Raw genomic sequence first — 21,039 nt, forward strand, 5'->3', positions numbered from 1 at the left:
ATTAAATGTCGCTCGTTGAACAAACCTGAAATCATCTTGGCCTGCCAAAAGAGAGAAAAAAAATACATTTAAACACCTGCATTTTTTTGTTTGACTTAAAAGTTACACGATTGACTTGTGTAATAAGCAATGTTCTGGGTACGGTGCCGGTAGTTGGTGATTGTTTTATATCAGGGGTGGACAAACGAATCCTTTAAAAAAAAAACTCTACATAGAGTTTGCCACAACTGGAGATTGCAAAATATAATTCCGTTCATAAAGCGGGCAAAGGGAAATTGAATCCAATGTACAATTATTAAAGTTCACGGCTGACAAAATGATTTTGTTCCTCCTTGAATAGTTGAGTAAACGTAAATCAAAAATCTCGCACATTAATTCATGGGAGCCCAATGTCAATCCACTGCTGAAATGAAGGCCTCCTCTAACACCGCGTCTGATTTGGTGGGGGTTGTTTGAGCAGCTTGAAAAAGCTGAGGCCAAGGACCCACCAATTCTCGGGGTATCGATCTGCCTCTGATGTTAGCCGTGCACAGGAATCGTTAAACTCGCAAAATCGCTGCTGCTGCACCACTATGCCATCTCCATTTCTACGTAGCATTTTGCCATCCTATGAATATTTGTACAATTTTTAGACGACATGACGCTGAAGTGAAAATGTTTCTTCGTTTGCCGTTAGGCATGAAGCTGTTCACCCTCTCCTCCAATAGCGATTCCATAAGATTTGTATAGGAAGCGGTATATGTTTTTTATGAGCACATGTCTGTGTAGAACATTTTAAGTTCTCTCTCCAGTTGTGTGGGTGTTCCCCAGGTAATCCAGTTTCCTCCCACACGCAAACAAAAACCTAGAAAATTGGATTTAGATCGTGAATTGAGGCTCTTGTAAAAAAATGTCTCTTGCCCTTCATGGACTCTTCCTGGGTAAGCGGACAATCGTCATTTATCGTTGTGGGAATTAAACTCGACTATTCACCTCGGCTCCTGCCATTTTCGAAAGTTCTATTCAAGAGTTGATTTCCTGTTGCTCCGTTCGGCTCTCTTGCGATATCTGCCCCTTGTCATTGTCTCCCGATTAGCCCACAAGTAAAATTTACATAAACGATAATATAAATCGATTTTCGTCCACCCCACAATTTAGCAGTGGCGTGGTTGGCATTTCCACTGGTGCGGAGAATGACATGGGGAGGGGGGGGTTCATTGGTGCCGAAGCAGTTGCACCGCCTACACGCTCGAATGTCTACGCTGCTCCTTTGCCACAATTAACAGTGCTCATGACACATCTTATTTTCTTTCACTAACAACGCTGAATGATTCCTTCCCCCCCCCCTTCTGTTTTAAACTGCCCCTTGCCGCGGGCAGCTCTTTGACCTGGTGTACCGCGAGGAGACTCTGCTCAACGTGATCAAGAGCGTGACGCGCAACGGCCGCTCCATCGTGCTCACCGCCGTGCTCGCGCTCATCCTCGTCTACCTCTTCTCCATCGTCGGCTTCCTCTTCCTCAAGGACGACTTTGTCATGGAGGTCGACCGCCTGCCGGCGCTGACCGTCGACTCTCGGGGTACGCGACACTCCGCCGTCTCCACCAGACGTCTGAGCAAAAAATGTTCTCTCCCTCGCCCCCCGCAGCGTGCCAGGATCGGGACGGAGTAATCTGAGAAGGTCGCCATCATGTTATCGCTCGCGCCCCCCCCCCCCACCTATGACCTAATTCTCACCTGGCAGCAGCAGCGGCAGGCTGCGGTGAGAATTAACATTAAATTAATGGCCGTGTCTGTGTGTGTGTGTGTGTGTTGGGTTTCACTTGACCATGGCTCTCGCTTTTCCTGCTCGCCCACAGCTATCGCGATTCTATTTATTTTACCTTGTGCACGTGGATTTTCCAGTGTCGTCTTGGACAAATAAGGCTGCTGCTGCTGCTGGTGATGCTGTACTCCATGGTGATGCGAGCATGCCTCCCAACTATAGGCTGCAGTGCATTGTGGGTGTTTTAGACCTGATCTCTGCCATTCCAGAGGATTTAACTGTTGTGCTTTGACCAGGGATGTGGAGGCAGGGGGAGGCAGGGGGAGGCAGGGGGGGGGGGCAGGGCCTCACCTGTCATACTCCAATGAAAATAGCTGTTACGAAAAGTAAAAAAAGTTAAAAAAAATTTCAAGATTTTTCACTTATCTTTGTTATAAATGTCTTTTCTGTGATTCCAATGGTTTTTATAGTGAAAATGTCACCAATGTGACCATGTATGTAATCATTACATTGGTGACATACCGAGAGATGATAACAGGCACGCGCTCCATCCAGTTTGAGGGGTTGTGCAATCAGAGGGGGGGGGGGAGGCTGAGCTCGTCTATTGTGGTATACAGTAGGGTGGGTAGAATAATACATAGTGTAATATTACAATGTATAGTTTAAGGTATAAGGTGGTGTATAGTAATACAGTATATAATTTAATGTTGGGTTTGTCTATGGCAGTATATAGTACGGGTTAGACCCGTGTGATGTAAGAGAAAAAAGTTTAGCTGGAGGCATATTATATTTTTTGCGACATACAATTGTAATGTATGACTTACTGTTAGTAGCTCAGCTTATTGGAGAGTATATTTAGTATATTGATGATACAGATGTAGTTTATATTTTAGTTTTTTACGTGGTGGTTTAGCTGCTGCAGCTCCATACTATTAAAATTCCTTCCCTCTATTACTGCTAACCCTACTCCCTCCCTTTGATGCTGCTAATCCTGGATAATGCACGGGCATAATATGACTTTGAGACCCCCCCTACCTCCTACGCATTCCACAAGTAGTGACTAATCCCATATCTGCATTTCCCATAAATATGCTAAATTCATCTTGATATGCAAATTCCTGTGTCAAGGTGCCCTTCCCCCTCCAACCCAGCTTAAATATACGCTGCCAAGCCTGGTGGTGCTGTCTTTCCGGCAGACCTGTTCTTCACCTGAGGGGACGGCTGCTTGCGTTGTGGCCGAAACGTCGTGAGAATTGTATTTATGTTTTATTTTAATTATTTTATTATTTCCCTTCTACGTGACTTTAGCGAAAGAACCAAGAAGATGAATCCCTGCAGTCACGAAAGCTTTAAATCGAAATACAAAGGCCTTGTTATCGTTTTTGTTTGCTGGAGTGGAGCGACTGAATTGTTTGTCCTGTCCCCCCCCCCCCCCCCCCCCCCCCCCCACTGTATTATCTCTAGAGAGTGACTTCTGTGACTCGGACAGCGGGAACTGTTCGGACACGACCCGGGACCATCTCTACGGTGATCCGCTGCACGGGGGTACCGTCCAACACCACCCACCAAAGCCATTGTTTACACCAACCGGGGGGGTGGCTATAGGAATATATAAATATATTGAGCTTTAAGCATTCCTGCGGAAGCAATAAGTAATCCTGGATATCCTCCGCGCATTGTCTTGGCCCGTCAAGTGCAATCCGAGCTTAAACGCATACCGACATCGCTGAAGCCACATCCCTGCAGGACATTTTATCTCATGGATATATTTTTAAAAATATATTATTTGTGGTAGTAGTGTTATTGGAGTTGTCACGAGGAAGGAGGGCCTGTGGCCAAATTACCAGGAATGCGCTCGATCTTATCGGATATCGGACGCCCAAGCAAAATTTGAGCCTTGGTTTTAACACCCCTTGCTGTAACTGCCAAGCTTCCCAGTCACATTCCAGCCTTTAACTACATTAAAACTCCCCGGTATTCCCAGGCAGCTTACCATCCCAGGCAATGGGGCTCAATCCTGTTTAGCTTTTTAAGATCTTATGAGAATGGGCACTGTTCAGGGAGATTTTGTTTCTAGGAAAATGTTTGTAGTTTGGCGCTTACTGATGAGCTAGGCTGCGGAAATGTTGTTTTATTTGGTTGTTGGCTTCAATTGTTGTTAACGGGGCTGATGGACTCTGTATGCAATGCATGAGAACACGTTTGCCATTCTAGGGACGGTTTTTGGCACAAGCCGTCGGATGTCACGGTGTGGGCATCGCGTCATGTGGTACTGATTGATGAAGTTGCACAAGAACATTTTGTTGCTTTGCATCTTAACTGATAGCACACTTGGCTTATGATTTAAATATATATGAAAACAAAATACAAATCTCACCCCAGCGTAAACAAGTCTTGAGAGTATGGTAAGAAAAAATAGCCAAAGGTATGATATTGGGCCAGACCACAAGTTTGATCTGGTGCACTATGTGTTCATGCAATCTGGATGGAATGGTTGGTGGTGCACTGGTCAACACGCTGCCCTACAATTCCAGTCATCCGAGCTGAATTCTCGTTCGTAGCCGAGTGATTTTTAAGAACCGGTTCTGGGCCTGTACGAAGCCGTCTCGACCTTTTTAAACGAGTACTTGATGCGGTGTAAACATCAGTACCGGGGGTGGTTCAGGGTGGGGGACGCAAATGCGGCCAAGCATGATACTTTGACCTGGCCACACCACCCACCCACCCACCCCCTCGTAACGCCGTGCCAGCCTCTATTGGTGCCCGCTTACGGCACTTGCTCCCAACGGCCCAATGAAGGCGACGTGTATCTTGTCTCCTCTCAGCGAAAGAGGACAGGAAGAGCGACGACACTGCCGTGGAGCGGACGTGCGACACGCTGCTCATGTGCATCGTGACGGTGCTGAACCAGGGCCTACGCAATGGCGGCGGCGTCGGAGACGTCCTGCGGCAACCGTCAAAGCAGGCACGCTCGCGACGCGCACGCGCGCGATTTTTATAAACGCGCACGTGGGCACGTGCTCGTCATCATCGCCGTCAGCCGTGATCAATCCGTCTTCTTTTTTTAGGAACGCGCAACGCTTTGTACGCGCGTGTCGTCTCAGCTGGCGTGCGCGATAGAGCTGCGTGTTCGCAATCGTGTCGGTGTTTGACCTTGGGGGTTTGTGGTTGCGCTTCTGGTTCCCCCACCGCCTTGCGTGTCCCTGTTAGCCGTGAGGTGACCACGTGGCCACGTTTGACTAGGCACGTGTTACCCCACACTGCTTTGCGGTGTCCTACTTCTGCCGTGGCCACACACGATGTGGGGGGGGGGGGTGTGATGTAAGTAAAAACGATTCTTGACGGGGAGGGGGTTATGGTCGGGCCGTCGCGCGTTCTCAATTAATTTTTTTTCTTTCCTCTCTCTCTCTCTCTCCTGAACAACGTCAGATGCGATAGATGGGGATGGGGCAAGCGTGCGGCTAGAAGCGATGAGCACGTGTCAGGCGGGGGTGGGGGGGCGGCGTGTGTTTTCACAGATGTGCGACAATATTGGCACTGACCTGTGGGAACACTGAGTACGGGCGCCGTTGCCGCCGCAAAAATCTCAAATAAAATTGTTTCAATTTCCACGCCTGAAAAATGCACACGGCTGCTGCTGCAGATCTTGGCATGCGTGTTGCACATTAGCACTTTTGGAAGGTGTGGTGGTGGTGGTGGGGGAGATTCCATTTTTGCTCGTACTCCTTTGTGGCGAGCAAATTGTTTGTACACACCATAGATCGTTGGAGGGGGTGGGGGGAAAGACATTTCTCAATGATGAATGGGACTCATAGGTTTTACCGAAGCGTTGTTACGCTGTGATTTAGTGGAGTGTTTACGATTTGGCAAAAATGGACCGGCTTGGAGTGTCTGCCTGTAGTTTTAATATTTTTAAGTCTACCTGAACCGCACTTTCCAAGATATGTCAAAGGGTAAAGGTGCAGCCCTGCAATTGCTCGCTTACACCACTGCTGATGGAAGGGCCTCCACTGAATGGAGCTCTCGAGTTCCAGAGTAGTTTGTTCCACGCTGCCTGCCCTGGACGCGCGATATTTTCGTGTGGTTTTTAAATAATTTCGGTCCTTGTAGGTGTCTGTGGCATAGCTCCGAGTTGACACGGTTGGCTACGTAAGCCACAAGAATTTCAACATCCGTACAAGTCCACAAGAACCGCTTTCCAAAATATACATGCGGTGTCCTCGTATTATTGTGGGCGGGTGTATTGACAGACGAACCCTTTAACGAAGCCTACGTGTTTAAACTGAAAGCAGCGTTGGTCGTTCATTCTGAGATTTTTTTTTTTTGCAAAGAATGGGAGTGAGACGCACCTGCCTGAATGACTTTAAAGTCAGCTGCAGCAGGTGGGACTCCGTGGCATCTTTGACCCAAATCTACAGATTGTCTACGTGCCTACCTCCGTGCGCGCGGGTATTCTCATTTTCTCAGGCACGTTGACGAAGCGTCATTCGGCCACACTGGCACCCGTGAAGCGTCTTGAGACTTTGAGAGTCCCTTGTCAATAAATACTTAACTATTGTTTAGCTTGCTCTGATTTGCAACGTACGTTTTGTGGATGTAGTTGATGTAAATCCTTATTCAGACACGTTTCGGCAATAACGACGGGAGTAATAGTTGGCAGAAACATTCCACCTTCCATGTTTAAACAACTACTCCCCCAAGGCACCTTGCAATGAGTCTACACTTATGCCATGCTCGAAATGCATTCTTCAGTCAATATGCATGCACTTGTCACACGCACCCATGTCTCGTGAACCTCACAATAAGCTTATTATACTTGACATCATCATAAAGTGTCGGTGCGGGGACGGTTTTAATCCAGCAGTGGACCATGTCGGTTATGAGAGGTTGTGTCGCCATACTTGACCACGTTGCTCACTGTGGTTTGGTGGTGGGAGCGTAGACTTTGCAGCACACACAGTAGAGAACTAACTGCATTGTGTGTTTTTGGCTTGTCCTTACCCCCCGCACTTCCCGATTTATCGCGGTTGTCTTCGTGTACGGTGCCATCGAAGTTCAACAGCCATCCATCCATACGATACAAAGGCTCTTGGGTACTCTGCCCTTGAAGACCGTTCGGCTGCGAGTCTCGACCGGAGCATCGCGTAACGACGTGCGCTCGTGTCCCCCCCCGGTTTGCGCACATGTGCCGCCTAGGAGCCGCTGTTCGTCGCCAGAGTCATCTACGACCTTCTCTTCTTCTTCATCGTCATCATCATCGTCTTGAACCTCATCTTTGGGGTCATCATCGACACGTTCGCCGACCTCAGGAGCGAGAAGCAGAAGAAGGAGGAGGTGCTCAAGACCACCTGCTTCATCTGCGGTAGCCATCGCCCCGCGGCATCCCCAGGCGGAGAGCGTCGGTGCAGCGGTCGGCACGCGCTCGCACTGTGACACTCGGCGACCCTCGGCAATGTCGTCCAAATGAACCGGCAGGCAGCAGAAACCCGGATTGAGATGCCGCTTGGAATGGAAGACGAATTGGTTTCGCGCTCTGCATTAACGGTGCAACGGCACTCCCCGCTTGCCACTACTCTGGAGCCATTCGTGGAAATTGCACATTGCTATGGTGGGGGGCGAGAGACGCTCCACAGCAGAGCGAATATAGATAAGCCCACACTTTATTTTGCTCATGCTGGGGAGATGGAGCAGATTCGACCTCCTACCGGGATTTTAATTCGCAACCTTTGGCCAAAGTCCTATCGTGTTTCCACCGAGCCATCGGAGCAGACGGCGGCGATGCCGAGCCCCAACTTATTTTTATAGGGAGATGCAGTGCCAATGGAAACCAATAGCTTTTGACGAGATTTGCGTGTACTGTGCGCTTGGGGCTGTTTTGAAGCGAGTGTTAAGCTTAATTATCGAATAAATAAAATATATTTTTTTATGAAGGTCAGGGACGCTCGTAACGTGACGGCATTCCTGTATTAAAATGCATGGCAGCTACCTTTGCAGTGATGTGTGTGAACCTCTTTCGCGCACCGTACCTAGCCTACCGCGCTAATCGGAGGTGCGGTGATATCACGAGCGAGCAATAATCACGTGCTGGAGGGGAATCGAGGGAGAGGGTTTGGGGGGAATGTGGAGGGGATTTGAGCGAGACGAGAGGCAGAGAGAGCGAGCAGTGATGGGCTGGAGGAAGTGTAGTGGTCTAAAAGTGGAAGAGGTAGGCTGGGGTGAGTCAACGATGATTTTCATGATCCACCAACGCCACCCAGCAAACGCGTTGCTTCACAAGTTGAACTCCCCCCCCCCTCCCCCGCCTCTTTTTGACCGCAGGCCTGGAGAGGGACAAGTTCGACAACAAGACGGTGTCGTTCGAGGAGCACATCAAGGTGGAGCACAACATGTGGAATTACCTCTACTTCATCGTGCTCATCAAGGTGAAGGACCCCACTGAGTACACGGGGCCCGAGAGCTACGTCGCACAGATGATCCGGGTGAGTCTGGCCGTGTGCCCCTCCCCCTCCTCCACCCACCTCGGCACGACCGAGGTCTCGCTCTCTCTCTCTCTCACCGGAGAGAAATTGACAACTCTGCGTTCGTGTGCATTTTTCTCTCCCCGTTTCCTACTGATCCTGGTGCCCAAAAACTTGGTTGCCGCACAGGGGTCTGTGGGGTGTGTTCCCTACGATATGAAGGGGGCAAGCACATGCATCGTCTTTTAAACTTCAGTTTTTGTGTGCGTAGCGTACAGCCGTTTTGTCAGTCCACTGTTGTGCGAGTTATTCGATCGCTACTTCGCCATACTGGTCAGCGTGTGGGTCTTTTTGTAAAGACACGGAGCACACTAGTCCCGCGGTTAGCGGTTTTTCCGTTAACGTTTCGTCTCCCATAGGGGGACCCCCCATGGTTTCGACGAACGTTAACATTTGAACGACATGTTTACGTTATGCACGCGGTTGCCAATTTCAACCAATCGGAGTACTCGTAAGTGGCACTGGGCATGTCTTAGCCAATCGGCGATGTCCGTTTATTAGTGTTTAGATCTCAACTGGCTTGGTTTACATTGTTTTCTGTTTTGGAAGTGTAACATTTAGCTTTTGTGGATCAGATTAAACACGTTAACCCGAGGGGACTACTGTGTAAGACGTGGGAGCAGCATACAAGTGCAGTACGACAATGGACTTTGCTGCACTGACATCTGCCGCTCGCAGCCTATAACACCTGGGGTTTACATGGCGGTCGGTGATGCAAGCACCATCCTGGCTCCGCCTCGCTTGTCTTCTCAGATCGGACAATGGGGTATATTGCGAGTCTCAGGTTAGCACTGCGGGTGTCTTTTGTGTGTGCCGAGCGTCACCTTCCAGCGACGGCTCGAAGGCAGTGGCGGCGCAGTGGCTGGCACGCTGTGCGTGATGGGTCCCCCGTGGGCAGGCATGGGACGGGCGTCTAGACCGAGGAGAGGCGCGCACTTTTTAGAATGCGGCTCGCGTCAATAGACTTTTCTTATCAGCCTATTGGCTTTTCAGGCCAGTAATTCAAAGTGTCGGTGTTGTCATCGCCTACAGCATCGCCACCGCAATTACATTAACTACGAAACTATTTTATTTCACACGGGTAAGGCCCACTGAGCCATGTAGCTCGCTTTTCAATCGAGACCTGGCCACAAATCGTAGCTCAATGAAGTGGCTTATCACGTAGAAATTTATAGCCGCCAAATCCTCTTGATAAACGTGTACTGTTACTAATTGTGGAGGTGAAAAAACTGCAGGACCTGGAGAAAAATCCACATAACCACGGTAACAAAAAAACTTGTGAACTTCAAATCTACAAGTGTCAGGATCGGTATCAAACCCACAACCTCCTGTATACCAGGCGAGGCAGTTAACATCTCGCCACGGCGGCACCTCGCATACCCTCGCCCAACACGGCACTTTCTCACTCTGATACTGGGGGTGATGCTCACCGCGTGACGGGTGAACTGCTTGCTATCCCACCTGCGCATTGGGTCCCGTGGGCAGGCGGGCGACCATAAAAGCCATTTGGAATCTCGCTGCTTGCTGCTCGCAAAACGAAGCCACAAGCCCCCTCCAGATAGTGCCTCGGTCTGACCGGGCAACTTGCATCAAGGAACTTTGCTTTTCGCTCCCAACACAAAGCGGCGCCAACCTCCTAAAGTGTTGTTCTGCAGCTGCGTAGGTTTCGACTGTCGTGCCGTCTGGCTGTACCGATTTTAATGTTTTGCGGGTTGTGTAGAATAGTTCCGAGCACGTGGGGGCGGGTGACCGTCTTTTGTTGGATGGTTTATGCACCTTGACGAGATCGGCAAGCTATTGTGGTTAATTTGTGACTCCCGTAAGCTTGTGTGTGTGCTCTGTAGACCAAATCACTGTTGGTGAAAACGGTCTGATTTCATCGACTAGACAGAACTACCTCGAGCCATTTGCTGGTCCAGTGTGCTATAGCTGATGCTCATAACTGCATTGCAGGTGATGGTTATGGGTGGCACCGATGTCCCAAAGTTTTCCACTTGTATTGTTGCCTTCTGCCGGGTTGAGATGAGTGATCTGTGAGGCACACAAATCGCTCTCAATTACGTTCCTTATTGTCTTGCTTATGTGGATGTTGTCCGGTTGCATACGGTCAAATGTTTTGCTTGTTACACTTGCATGCCAGCGATTGTGGTTGTATTTACTTCGATGTTGTACTTGGTTTTGACATGATTTACTTTTATTTTTTGGTGAATCAGGGTCCTTGTCGCCCGAGTCCTCTCGCCAAGATAAAAAAAAATCCACCTGAAACGCTCGGGTGTGCGTGGGCCCGCATTTAAGGAGAGTCGCAAGCCCTGAAGAGCCGTCGCTATGGAAGCGGCATCGGCGCACAGATGGTGGTGGCATGATTCACTGACGGTGGAGCTCAGTGACCCAGTAAACGTAGAATGGTGGCCCAACATTGGTCCAACGGTTTCAGCCACATGCCAGTGTTGGCCCAAAATTGCATGTTTAGTCGTGGGGGTCGGGGGGGGGCTGGAGATTATGACAATCTCTGTCAAAGTCCAGGCTAAAGAGCTTCGTCCTCCACCATATGTTTCCATCTTTACAATCAGCTTTTTTTTTAGTACAGAAATCCTCCACTCTCATAACCTCCTTGCTAACTCTCCCCCTTCACCCTTTAGACCCCCCCCCCCTCCTCCTCTTCCCCACAATTTTTAACGCATTCGTCTTTTCGTGCACAGCTTTTGAGACGCGGTCGCATTTTTTTTTTAAACGTTACCAATTAAAATTGTGGTGTCTCTCGTAGGAAGCCCATTTTGTCTTGTATCAAGATACACCGGATGTTGAACGGATTATGAAATAGATTGTAAATATTTGGTCTGGCCGGAGAATACGACCGAAATGAAGTGGCCTAGCGTGTGATAGACATGGGCTCTCCGTGCGACTTTTTAGTGACAACTTTCAATTATGGGCAGCGCGTAACATTTTGCTCTGTTGCGACACTCACCTCGACGCCAAATCCTAATTCGTGCCGAATCCATGAAACTGAACTTTGGCTTCATCCCCAGAAGGTTTCGTGTGAGGCTGATGGTTACATCACGGCTACATTACTCCCAACTAAGGGGTGCCACGGTGGTGGGATGTTAACTACCTCGCCTGGTATACAGGAGGGCGCAGATTTCAATCCCGATCCTAACGCGTGTGTATATTTGGAGTTGGCATGTTCTCTCCCCGTGGTCGCATAGGTTTTTCTCTGGATCCTCCGTTTTTTTTACCCTTCCACATTTTGAATCCGCATCCGTCTAGTGTATTTGGGTGCTTCTTTTATGTTCGCACGATAAGCCACATTGTTGAGCTGTCATTTGTGGCCAGGTCACTTAAAAAAAGAAGCTATTTAGCTCCGTGGGCCTTACGTGGAAAAATAAAAGATTGTAAAAATAGTTTTGAGCTCAAATGGTTTTCTGCTCAACGGCGCAGTCACAGTCTGTCCTTGAAACCTCGCCGCGGCGAGGGATGAACTCTGCAAGGCGGGCAAATCCTCTTACCGTGGTTGACCCCATTGCGTTTTTTTTTTACGCGTCGCCCCAAACAGAATCCCTCTCGCGCTCTTTACTGCAGGAGAAGGCTCCGGGGTGTCATTGTAATTAATGTGCGTGCTCTACGTCTATTCTTAGATTTTTTAGTTGTATTTTTAATTTTGTGTTACGCTGGGATGATCCCGTTTTTCGGCAAATTTGCCCGGCTGGGTTTTTTTTCTTTGTTTCTCCAAGACCGAGATCTGCGGTGCTGCGCGAGCACGGCAGCGAACGGCTTAAACGAAGACGAACAAAAAACGTAAATGTTCAGAAATCGTAATATTTATTTGGACTGGGAGGAGGAATCTGCGCTAAAATATTAAGCTCTTTTTCAAGAATGTCCAGGTATGGGCAGTTTCGGCAAGTTGCAACGGCAAGCAAGACAAGAACAATACCATAGGAGTGCAAAATATAGAACGTGAGCAAGTCACAAAATAAAAAAGTAATTAATTATACATTGTGATTGTCAAGCTTTGGGCAAGGCAGCAAAAGTGCCAGACCACCGTAGCCCCTCAATAAAATGGCGCATTAACAACGCTGAAGAGAATGAGCACGGGGGGGTACTTACAGGATATTTCACAACTGACAAACGAGGCGGTTTAATGGTCGTAAACGAGACGCGCGCCAATTAAAAAGAAACGGTGCAAATATAACGCGAGAGCAAAAGGTGCCAGAAAAAATGGTAGATTTAAAATATGGAGCTTACACGGACCAAAACCGGTAACATAAACGCACGTGAATTCACACAAAGATAACACTGCCGAAGCAGTGTTTGTGGCAGCAGGCGTATTCACTTGGTGTCGTAACACTGTTAAAAAGTGTCTCTATCATTCCCATGTGAATGTTTTGCGTAATTTTTTTACATAAGCCAGAATGTCTAGACCCAAATTTGTAAAATCAAGTCTTGAAAAGCCAAAGTGGTGTTTCCCGGTCCAATGACAATGGGGGCACAGTGCTCCTACCCAATTGCAACACTGAGCCAGGTGATTTTTTTTAAGCCACAGGACAATTGCTGTTGCCATTTAAAGTGGATGTTGATTTGTATACTTTTATCGTTGTCTATCCACTGCTGGTTGAAGCCCCCCCCATGTGATCACAGCCTGCCGTGGTCCTGCGTTGCCACAATCCATCACGCTCCTCCTCCTGCAACACTAATTGGTTCTCACGGCTTCCACATCGAGCGAGCGATCGTCAAACGAGAGTCACGTGGGTCTCTCATTTGGCTTCTCCCGCCCGTCTCGTTCATGGGCCACGATCCATTCCAGAAATGTATGCGGCTTGAATACATTGCTTGATAAATAATAATATTTTTTTAAATGTTACTTTATATCATATCTTGCAGTGTCTGGGTGATTCTCAACGGAAAGCGTCATGCTGTGGGCTATGAACAAACAAACCGATCCATAATTATCCCATTTTATTGCTCGTCAAGATAAAATATACAAAGATCAGGAGCTGTAATCCTTGTCACGTGCATTCCGGTCACATTCAGTGACGTGCTTTTGTGTTGTTGTTTTCCGCTACGCTGCGTTTTTTTCTGTCTCGTCTTCGTTTTGATTTTCAAACGCGCACACGTGCCATGGCTCCCCACTCTCCCACCAACTGCCCCCCCGCCCCCCCGCCACTGCCACTGCCATGCAAACGCAGCTTCTGGAGTTCTCACTGCCGGACGTGTTTGAGCACGAGTACGCATTGTTAGTTGCGTGTCTGACGGCTGCCAAAGAACATTACCTCACTCGGGGCGAGCGCCCAGTTCTTCGCTTCAAATCACAGCCTGCGTGATTAGTGTTGATGCTTTACCGCGTTCCTGAATGTCAAGGGCTTTAGCCCGCTCTCACTTGCTCTGCCCCCCCCCCCCCCAACTCGTCTACCCTGTGCCTTCTCGTGCATGGGTACAGCGCGACGCCACCTTGCAACCAAATCCTAGTAGCCGCTGTCCGACGTTTCGCTCCACATGCTGCGTGTGTGGTAGGGAACCTTGTACTCTTAGTTTTTTTGGTAAAGTCACGTAGGTAAAAAAATTAAATTAAAATTAATAAAAATAATATAATATTATTCTTTTATTATTATTTTATTTTTATTAATTTCATTTTTTTACCTACGTGACTTTACCGAAAGAACTAAGAGTGTGAATCCTTGCAGTCACGAAAGCTTCAAATCTAGAAGTAGGGAACCTTGTTCTTCACCTGACGTCGGTTTTATTTCTGGGCACGAACTTTCTAGCTTCCTGAAGAAGCCCCCCCCCCCAGCAGGTATGCCGAAATGTCGTACATCGTGCCGAATGGCACGCGGTTACCACCGGGCAACATGGGATAGTCGTATGGCGCAACCGCAAAATGAAAAAAAATCCCAACGCAGTAATAAAATTGAGTAATGCTTACAGCATAATCGCTCTCCCCCTGCTTTGCGCCTAACGCGTACCCATGGGGTTGCATGGAGGATTACTTCTTCCTCGATCCCCCGACAGCCCCCCCCCCCCCACCTTTTGGCTTAAGCCACCGTCGGATCCAAAGTCTCCAAATTCATCACCAAATTAAACCGCGCGTGAAGGCGGCGTAATAACCAGGCCCGCCCCGAGTGCGGTTACCGGAGAAGACTCGCTTTGCAACGCACGAGGTGCGGCCGTGAATGTTAACGGACTTGCACCTCCTTAAGTAAGGGGGGGGGGGGGCGTGATTGATTTCCGTTCCAGGTTAGTTCGCACGTCCCATGGCCCGCCACCCTACTCCCGCCCACCACTCTGTGCCAGCACTCGCACATTGTTTGGGGAACGAACTGTACTGTGCCTCTGCCATTGCTTCGTGCGGCGTCGTTAAAGTGTCAATCGTCGCCGCGCGGAAAGGGACGCCGACACAATAACGGCGGTGTCCATCTTCTTTTTGGTTGTATGTTGAACAAAAAAAAAACCCCTTTTTGGCATCACCTACGCTTTGCCGTAATTTATATTTTTTTCTCTCTCTCGCTCTCTCTCTCTCTCTTCTCCTCACCGCTGTCGTCGCTGGGGCTTGTTGATCGTATTCCGACGGCGCCCGCTTATGTAAGTGCGGGGAGATTTTCTGGCGCGTCGTCGTGACCCCCCGAGGCGGCGGGCTCGTGCGTGCGCTCGCGCGAAGCTCTTTACGTAACGGCCGTGAAGAATTGAATTGTGGACACGGCCGTCAGCGGCGGTGTCTGTGGACGGTGCGATGCATCCCGGCGTCGACCACATTTACTCAATTTACATCGCACCTTAATCCGTCCGTCTGGAAAGCGGAGGTCGAGACGGAAAGAGCTTCCAAACACCCCCACCCCGCCCCCCTCAGCCCAGCTATCTCGACCATAACACCTCCCTGCATCCCAAGCATCTCTCTCTCTCTCTACCAGTAGCGTTAATTTAATGAACGCTAAATCCTGCCCATCGCTGGAATTCACGGAGACGGGGATAATACTTGTGAGCGGATTTTAATCTTATCCCGCACCACCGGGGCACACTGGATGTGATGAAGGCGCACTGCAAATTGGAACGCCGCGGTGCGTTTGGTTACATGCAGGCACATTGAAAAATATGTGCTGCTGCATCAGTCATCGACTCGATGGCAGGTCGTTGGCCCGAACTCACTCGGTCTCGTTCAAACTTGAGCTTTCTTCATATTCTACGAGAAGTCGCGAGACCTACTGGTCTCTTACCTGTCTCGTGGCCTCCATCCCATCATCCTACCAAGATTATATTTTTCATCCAACCGTTGCTTCTGAGAACCGTGTCCAATCTAAATCTTTGGCCTTGTCCAAGTTGTGCAGATTTGACCCTTGCCTCCCTCCCTGAGCCTGCATTTAGAACTTGATGACTCTTTCGTTCTTCGCGCCCGTGTTCTCGCCTGCGTTTATTGTATGTTTGTGTGTGTGTCCGTAAGGTGTCTGTCCGTGGCGTATAATAATCAGCCAAAGTTAATGAAGTGTTGAGCGAAGCAAGTCAGATTTTAAAAATATATATATATATATAAATACTATATTCTTGGTTATTTCTACGTGACTTTACCAAAAGAACCAAGACTATGAATCCCTGCAGTCACGAAAGCTTTAAATTAAAAAATATATATATAAATACTGTTTACATATCACCACTGAATTGAAAGGACTCTGGAAAAATGAACTGTTTGGTTTCATCAGCGTCAACATTGTCAAACCTGTGTTTGTCTTTGACATCCACTACAACTCTAAGACACACACGCGAGCACTGCATATCACTCCTCCTCTTTCCATGAAGTTCTTTTGGGCTTTTTAGAAGGAGTAAATCGATTTTCTCAAGAGAAAAAAAAATAGTAATCAACTACCCATCACAGAATTCACGTACTCGAAATCGAATTTTATTTACGCTCGAGCAAAGGGGGGGACGCCACTGATCGGTAGGGCACGCGCGAGTGGCCGCACCGCACAGCGTTTTCCAAATGAGGTTGTGGCACCAGCGGGCACGGCTCGTCGGATGCTGTGTGGGTCGTTTGCAGTGAGCAAAGGGGGCCCTGGACCTGTTAGAATAAACTCCCGATTACACTGGTCAACAAAAAAAAAATTCTGGCCTGGACTTTTGCAGATGTTTTAGACTAATTTCAGGGTGCCGATTCCAAATCTGATCTCAGATTTGCTCCATCAAATCTCATTTTTATGCTATCGGCATACCCCATTTTCATTGATTTTACCAGAAATTAACTCTGTCACTTATGATTGCAAGTTGTTGCAAGTCGGTGCCTGCTTTAGTGTTAAAATATGGTGCTGTATTTTTAGGATAGTGTGTGTATAATATCATTTTATGTAGATATCCACATTTATTTAATATTTTTCTTCTGCAGTTTTTATTGAAAATGCAATATTTGATATCTCAAACCTTACAACCGTTGAAATACCTTATGCCAGAAAAAGTGTGACCCGTGTTATTTTTTTTTATACGGAAAACCGTTAATCAATTACATTTTTTGTTACCCCTATCAATGATGGTAAAACAACTCTTCTTTCATATGGCTGATTTGTAGATGCAGAGCGACAACTATAATTTCACCTTCAGGTGGTCAAGCCCAGATAACCGTGTCAGGAGCCAGCGGAATTATATCGCTGCGTCTACACCATATTTATGGATCGGGGGCATTGCGTTTTTAAACGTTGTACGGTCTGTTCTAGATAGCCACAGTCGCACACTACTCGAGAGCTTTTAATTGTGCACCGTCCTGAATTAGAATTCAGACAATTGAGCAATGCAGACTGCTATGATATCATCAGGGCCACGGGAATCTAGACACTTCTTTCTCGTTGAAGGAAAACGAGGGAGAGGATGACCGAGATCGACTGATGGAGTAAAAATAAAAGGAGCCTCAAGAACGGATAAACAAAAATAGTCCAGCTTTGTGTGCTTTAAGCGATGAGTTTACCTGTTCCATACTTCACACTCCTATTGTGTTTTTTGCATTGTTTGTTTATAACGTTCTGACCTGCTCCTCCTAGACATCTGTAAACAAAAAAAAATTTAACCCGTAAAAACAGTTTTTCACTATAAATCCTTTATATGCTTGGCGGCTAGAGTCCTCTCGTCCTCTGGCTTGAGATGGCTGCCACCTATGGGTCAGATGATTGCATGGCACCATTAAGCAATTGGTAATTAAATATAATATTTTTGTCCTAAAAAGTGTAAAGTTATGGAAAAAAAAATTCACGAAAATAAATTGTCACACACAACGAGTCTGTGTGCAAAATATCAGCTCGATTGGATCACGGGAAGTGGGTTAAAAAACGACCGAAAGATTTGCACGGTTGTAAGTAAGCACGCAAGCGAACTTAATATAAAGGATTTAAAAATAGTCCAGCTTTGTGTGCTTTAAGCAATGAGTTTACCTGTCCTATATTTCACACTCCGATTGTGTTTTTGTATTGTTGTTTATAACGTTCTGACCTCCTAGACATCTGTAAACAAAAAAAGGGCTTTATCGCTAATCGTATTCCTCCAGTAGAAATCATTATTCTGATTCCGAGATGGGAAATGACGGTGATGATCGCCAACGGTTGCAGGACTGTTGCTGCTGCCAGAAGTTCGTGCACCCATCGGCCTCCTGGGAGAAGGGGTTGGAGAGGTGAAAAGACGATAAAATGTTTAATGTTTGTCCTCCTTCCGTGCTCAATCCAGTGCTGGTCATGTACATAGTCACTTTTGAATTTCTGGAAGTGTGAATGGGAATTCCCCCACGATGCCGTCCAAAGGGGTCCTTTTTTTCCCCAAACACGTGATGAGCCAGTCGGGGAAAAACGTATTCTGCGTAAATGTTTTTTTTTTCCTTTTATCGGCATGGTGAGAATTTGAGCTCTGGGTATCGATTGTGCGCCCGAGAATTTGGTGCAATCGTTTTGTACGCCGCGCCGTGAACCTGTCGACCTTGCGTGTTCGATTCCCAGCCCGCAGCGAACATCGCTGGCGAGGAGTGAATTTATCCTCTGAACCCCATCACCCAACCCACAATGATCAGCGTGGAAAAGTATTATCAAACAACCCCCATGACCAATATGGCATTTGGAGACCTTCATCCAACATTGGATGAGCAAAGGCATGTACATTTAATATTGTTTTTTGATAAGCCGAGTGTAAATAAATTGGTCAACGTAAAAAAAAATGTTATTTGATAGCATCTCACCCTTGTGCAAGCACATGTGTGCATGCCTGCAATCTTCACTGTTCATCCACGTGAGCGTGCGTTTTGTGTACAGTGACATCATGGGTCGCTGACTGACCAAAGGGTGGCTCTTGCCGCTGCGTGTCTGTCTGTGCTCTCTAACAGCATTTACCCCAACAGTCAGTCTGTTAGTGGCTGTATAGGAGGAGAAATAATAACGATAATGCTTTTTTTTTTTTGCCCCGGAACTCCTCACTCTGTCTCGAGATGCCATTTTTCTTCGGGAAGGGTCCTGCATTGGGATGTTTGGCCATTTCCATTCGTGAATGTTTTGGCATGCGGGAGGATACCGGAAATCCCAGAGAAACCCCAAGCATACAAGGGGATAGCGATCCAAGCTCTACACACATTCACGAAACCATTTACTGTTCTTTCGCCTTCTGTGGGATGCGTGCCTGACACAATAGTGCTTGTGGTTCATTCCTTGTCTATGTGATTGGCACATGCTCTCTGAGCCTGTCCTGGGCCTCCGCTCCCGCAACTCCACAATCGCCTGATGGGGGTATCGGCACTGGGGAGACGAAAGTGACCTCCCTGCCCTTTCACGTGATGTGCCAGCTGTGATCGGCGCTCGCGGACAGCACTTTCCCCTGCGGTCTGCAATGCTAATTGAGAGATCTTTGGCGTGCGTGTGTGTGTACACGTGCGTATGCATGCGTTTTTATCTGTTTTTGTGGGGAGCGGTGATGCAGAAGTTACCGCACTGCGTTATGAACCACGATGCCTGGGTTCGGTTCCTGCCCCACGGTTGATATCAGGAGCTTTGTGGTATCTGACTTAGTTTCTAGGTACTAGGCCTCAAGTAGGTCTACCCAACGTAATATAAACACTGCATCTTCCAGATTATAGGAAATACTTATTCCCCCTGTATTTAAAAAAAAAATGGGATACGTCTAATATATCCGGTAGGCATGTGTGTGTGCGTGAGAAACCAGATTTGTATAATCCTATTGACGGGGGCCACAGGTTTGGTGTGTCTTCTTATAATCTGGAGAATATGGTAACTGTTAGATTATTTGGCTGCTATAAATTTCCACGTGATAAACCACTTCGTTTAACTATCATTTGTGGCAGGGTCGCTTCTGAAAAATAAGCTAATAGCTCAGTGGCTTTTACCTGCGAACATGTCAAAAAAATTTAATTCATTAATGGTTTGCTTACTTTTCCTATACTTTGCACTCCTTTCGTGGATTTGTATTGTATGTTGTAACTTTCTGACCTGCCCCCCCCCCCCACATCCTACACCACACTAGCATATTATGCCAATAAACAGCACTTGCGCAAACAGAACTGTCTAGGCTACATGTCTGTGGGTTGTGGGGGGGGTTATCGTCGTTGTGTGCATGTGTACGCATCAGACCTGGTGGGGTGAATTGCAATTGTGCCATTCGATTTGAATTGCAATCGCAGTGTAATTCTACTCGGCAAACTGCTGCTGCTGTGATTGTAACTAACTGTAATTGACCCCGGGGTCTGCGCGTGCTCTCTCTTCCCCCCCGCCACCTTGCGCAACGCACACGGCAGGAGGAGAACGTGGATTGGTTCCCGCGCATGCGCGCCATGTCGCTGGTGAGCTCCGAGGGCGAGGGCGAGCAGAACGAGATGCGCGTGCTGCAGGAGAAGCTGGAGATGACGGCGCGACTCGTCTCGGGACTCTGCAGCCAATTGTCCGAGCTCAAGGAACAGGTGTTTTATTTTATTTTTTTGTCGCGGTTTTATAAATTTTCATTGGCCACCGTCGTTATCGTGAACCTATGTTCCGTTCCAACGCCAGGCCCGTCACCATTTGCTCGCGATCCAACGGTCCGCACGTGGCTTCTGCACACGAGCCCTGGCTCCATCACCTTGGTGGACTGCGGAAATAATTGCAATCGTGGTTCTGGGCAATGATCGACCGACTGCCGAAACGAAGGCCGCCTCTGCGAGCCACCGCAATCTGTCGCGGTCCATGCGATACGTAGCAATCCACCCAGCACCTGGACGGGAGCAGATATCATCACTCCATCCATTTCGCGTAAATTTTGGTGGGTGCCCTTCAGTCTTTCGGCTGCCCCCTTGCAATGTTAGACTTGACCACCAGCCATCATTCCCTCTCGTGGCACGTCCCTGCCCCAACCCACTTACGTCAGTATGATACATCCAACTTGGTAATTTATCTAATCCATACATTTCTGTTTCTCTATATCCCACCAAGAATGAATCTCTCCATGCCAAATAAAAAAATAGTTTTATATTATAGCAATCGTGTAACAACTATATTATAGACCCATTGTATTTTAACCTCGTATTCCAATTGTGCCACTGGAGTCATGTTTTTGAGTGTGCCACATGCAGACGTCTACTTCACTGCACAGTGATCAGTGTTGCAAAGACAGACCCCGGAATATGACCCCAATGGCAAGCGTCCTTCTGAAGTCCCTTCAATAGGCCTCATCCACGGTGGATGGCAATTGTTTTTTTATATAGCCTGCCAAGATTATTCATGACAAGATGGGCAAAATGATTTGGTCCTCAGAGCTAGAATTTAGCCAATTTAAGTGGAGGGCGTGGGGGGGGGGGA

At 47.8% G+C, this 21,039-nt stretch overlaps 1 protein-coding gene across 4 annotated transcripts in view; it reads left to right on the forward strand.

The window, feature by feature from the left end:
* LOC133351784 (inositol 1,4,5-trisphosphate receptor type 1-like) overlaps positions 1-21,039 on the forward strand; it is a 155,555-nt gene that overhangs the window by 123,800 nt on the left and 10,716 nt on the right. For 3 of the 4 annotated variants that reach the window (XM_061567301.1, XM_061567302.1, XM_061567304.1), the window contains 6 exons: positions 1,359-1,557; positions 3,207-3,287; positions 4,568-4,707; positions 6,939-7,104; positions 8,061-8,221; positions 20,004-20,165. In XM_061567301.1, the coding sequence (XP_061423285.1) occupies positions 1,359-1,557; positions 3,207-3,287; positions 4,568-4,707; positions 6,939-7,104; positions 8,061-8,221; positions 20,004-20,165 (909 nt within the window). The remainder of the gene's footprint in view (positions 1-1,358; positions 1,558-3,206; positions 3,288-4,567; positions 4,708-6,938; positions 7,105-8,060; positions 8,222-20,003; positions 20,166-21,039) is intronic. The other variant, XM_061567303.1, reaches the window with a different exon arrangement.

The sequence above is a fragment of the Lethenteron reissneri genome, chromosome 38, assembly GCF_015708825.2.
Source record: "Lethenteron reissneri isolate LAM-NWPU_2019-01 chromosome 38, ASM1570882v1, whole genome shotgun sequence".
Classification (NCBI taxonomy): Eukaryota; Metazoa; Chordata; class Hyperoartia; order Petromyzontiformes; family Petromyzontidae; genus Lethenteron; species Lethenteron reissneri.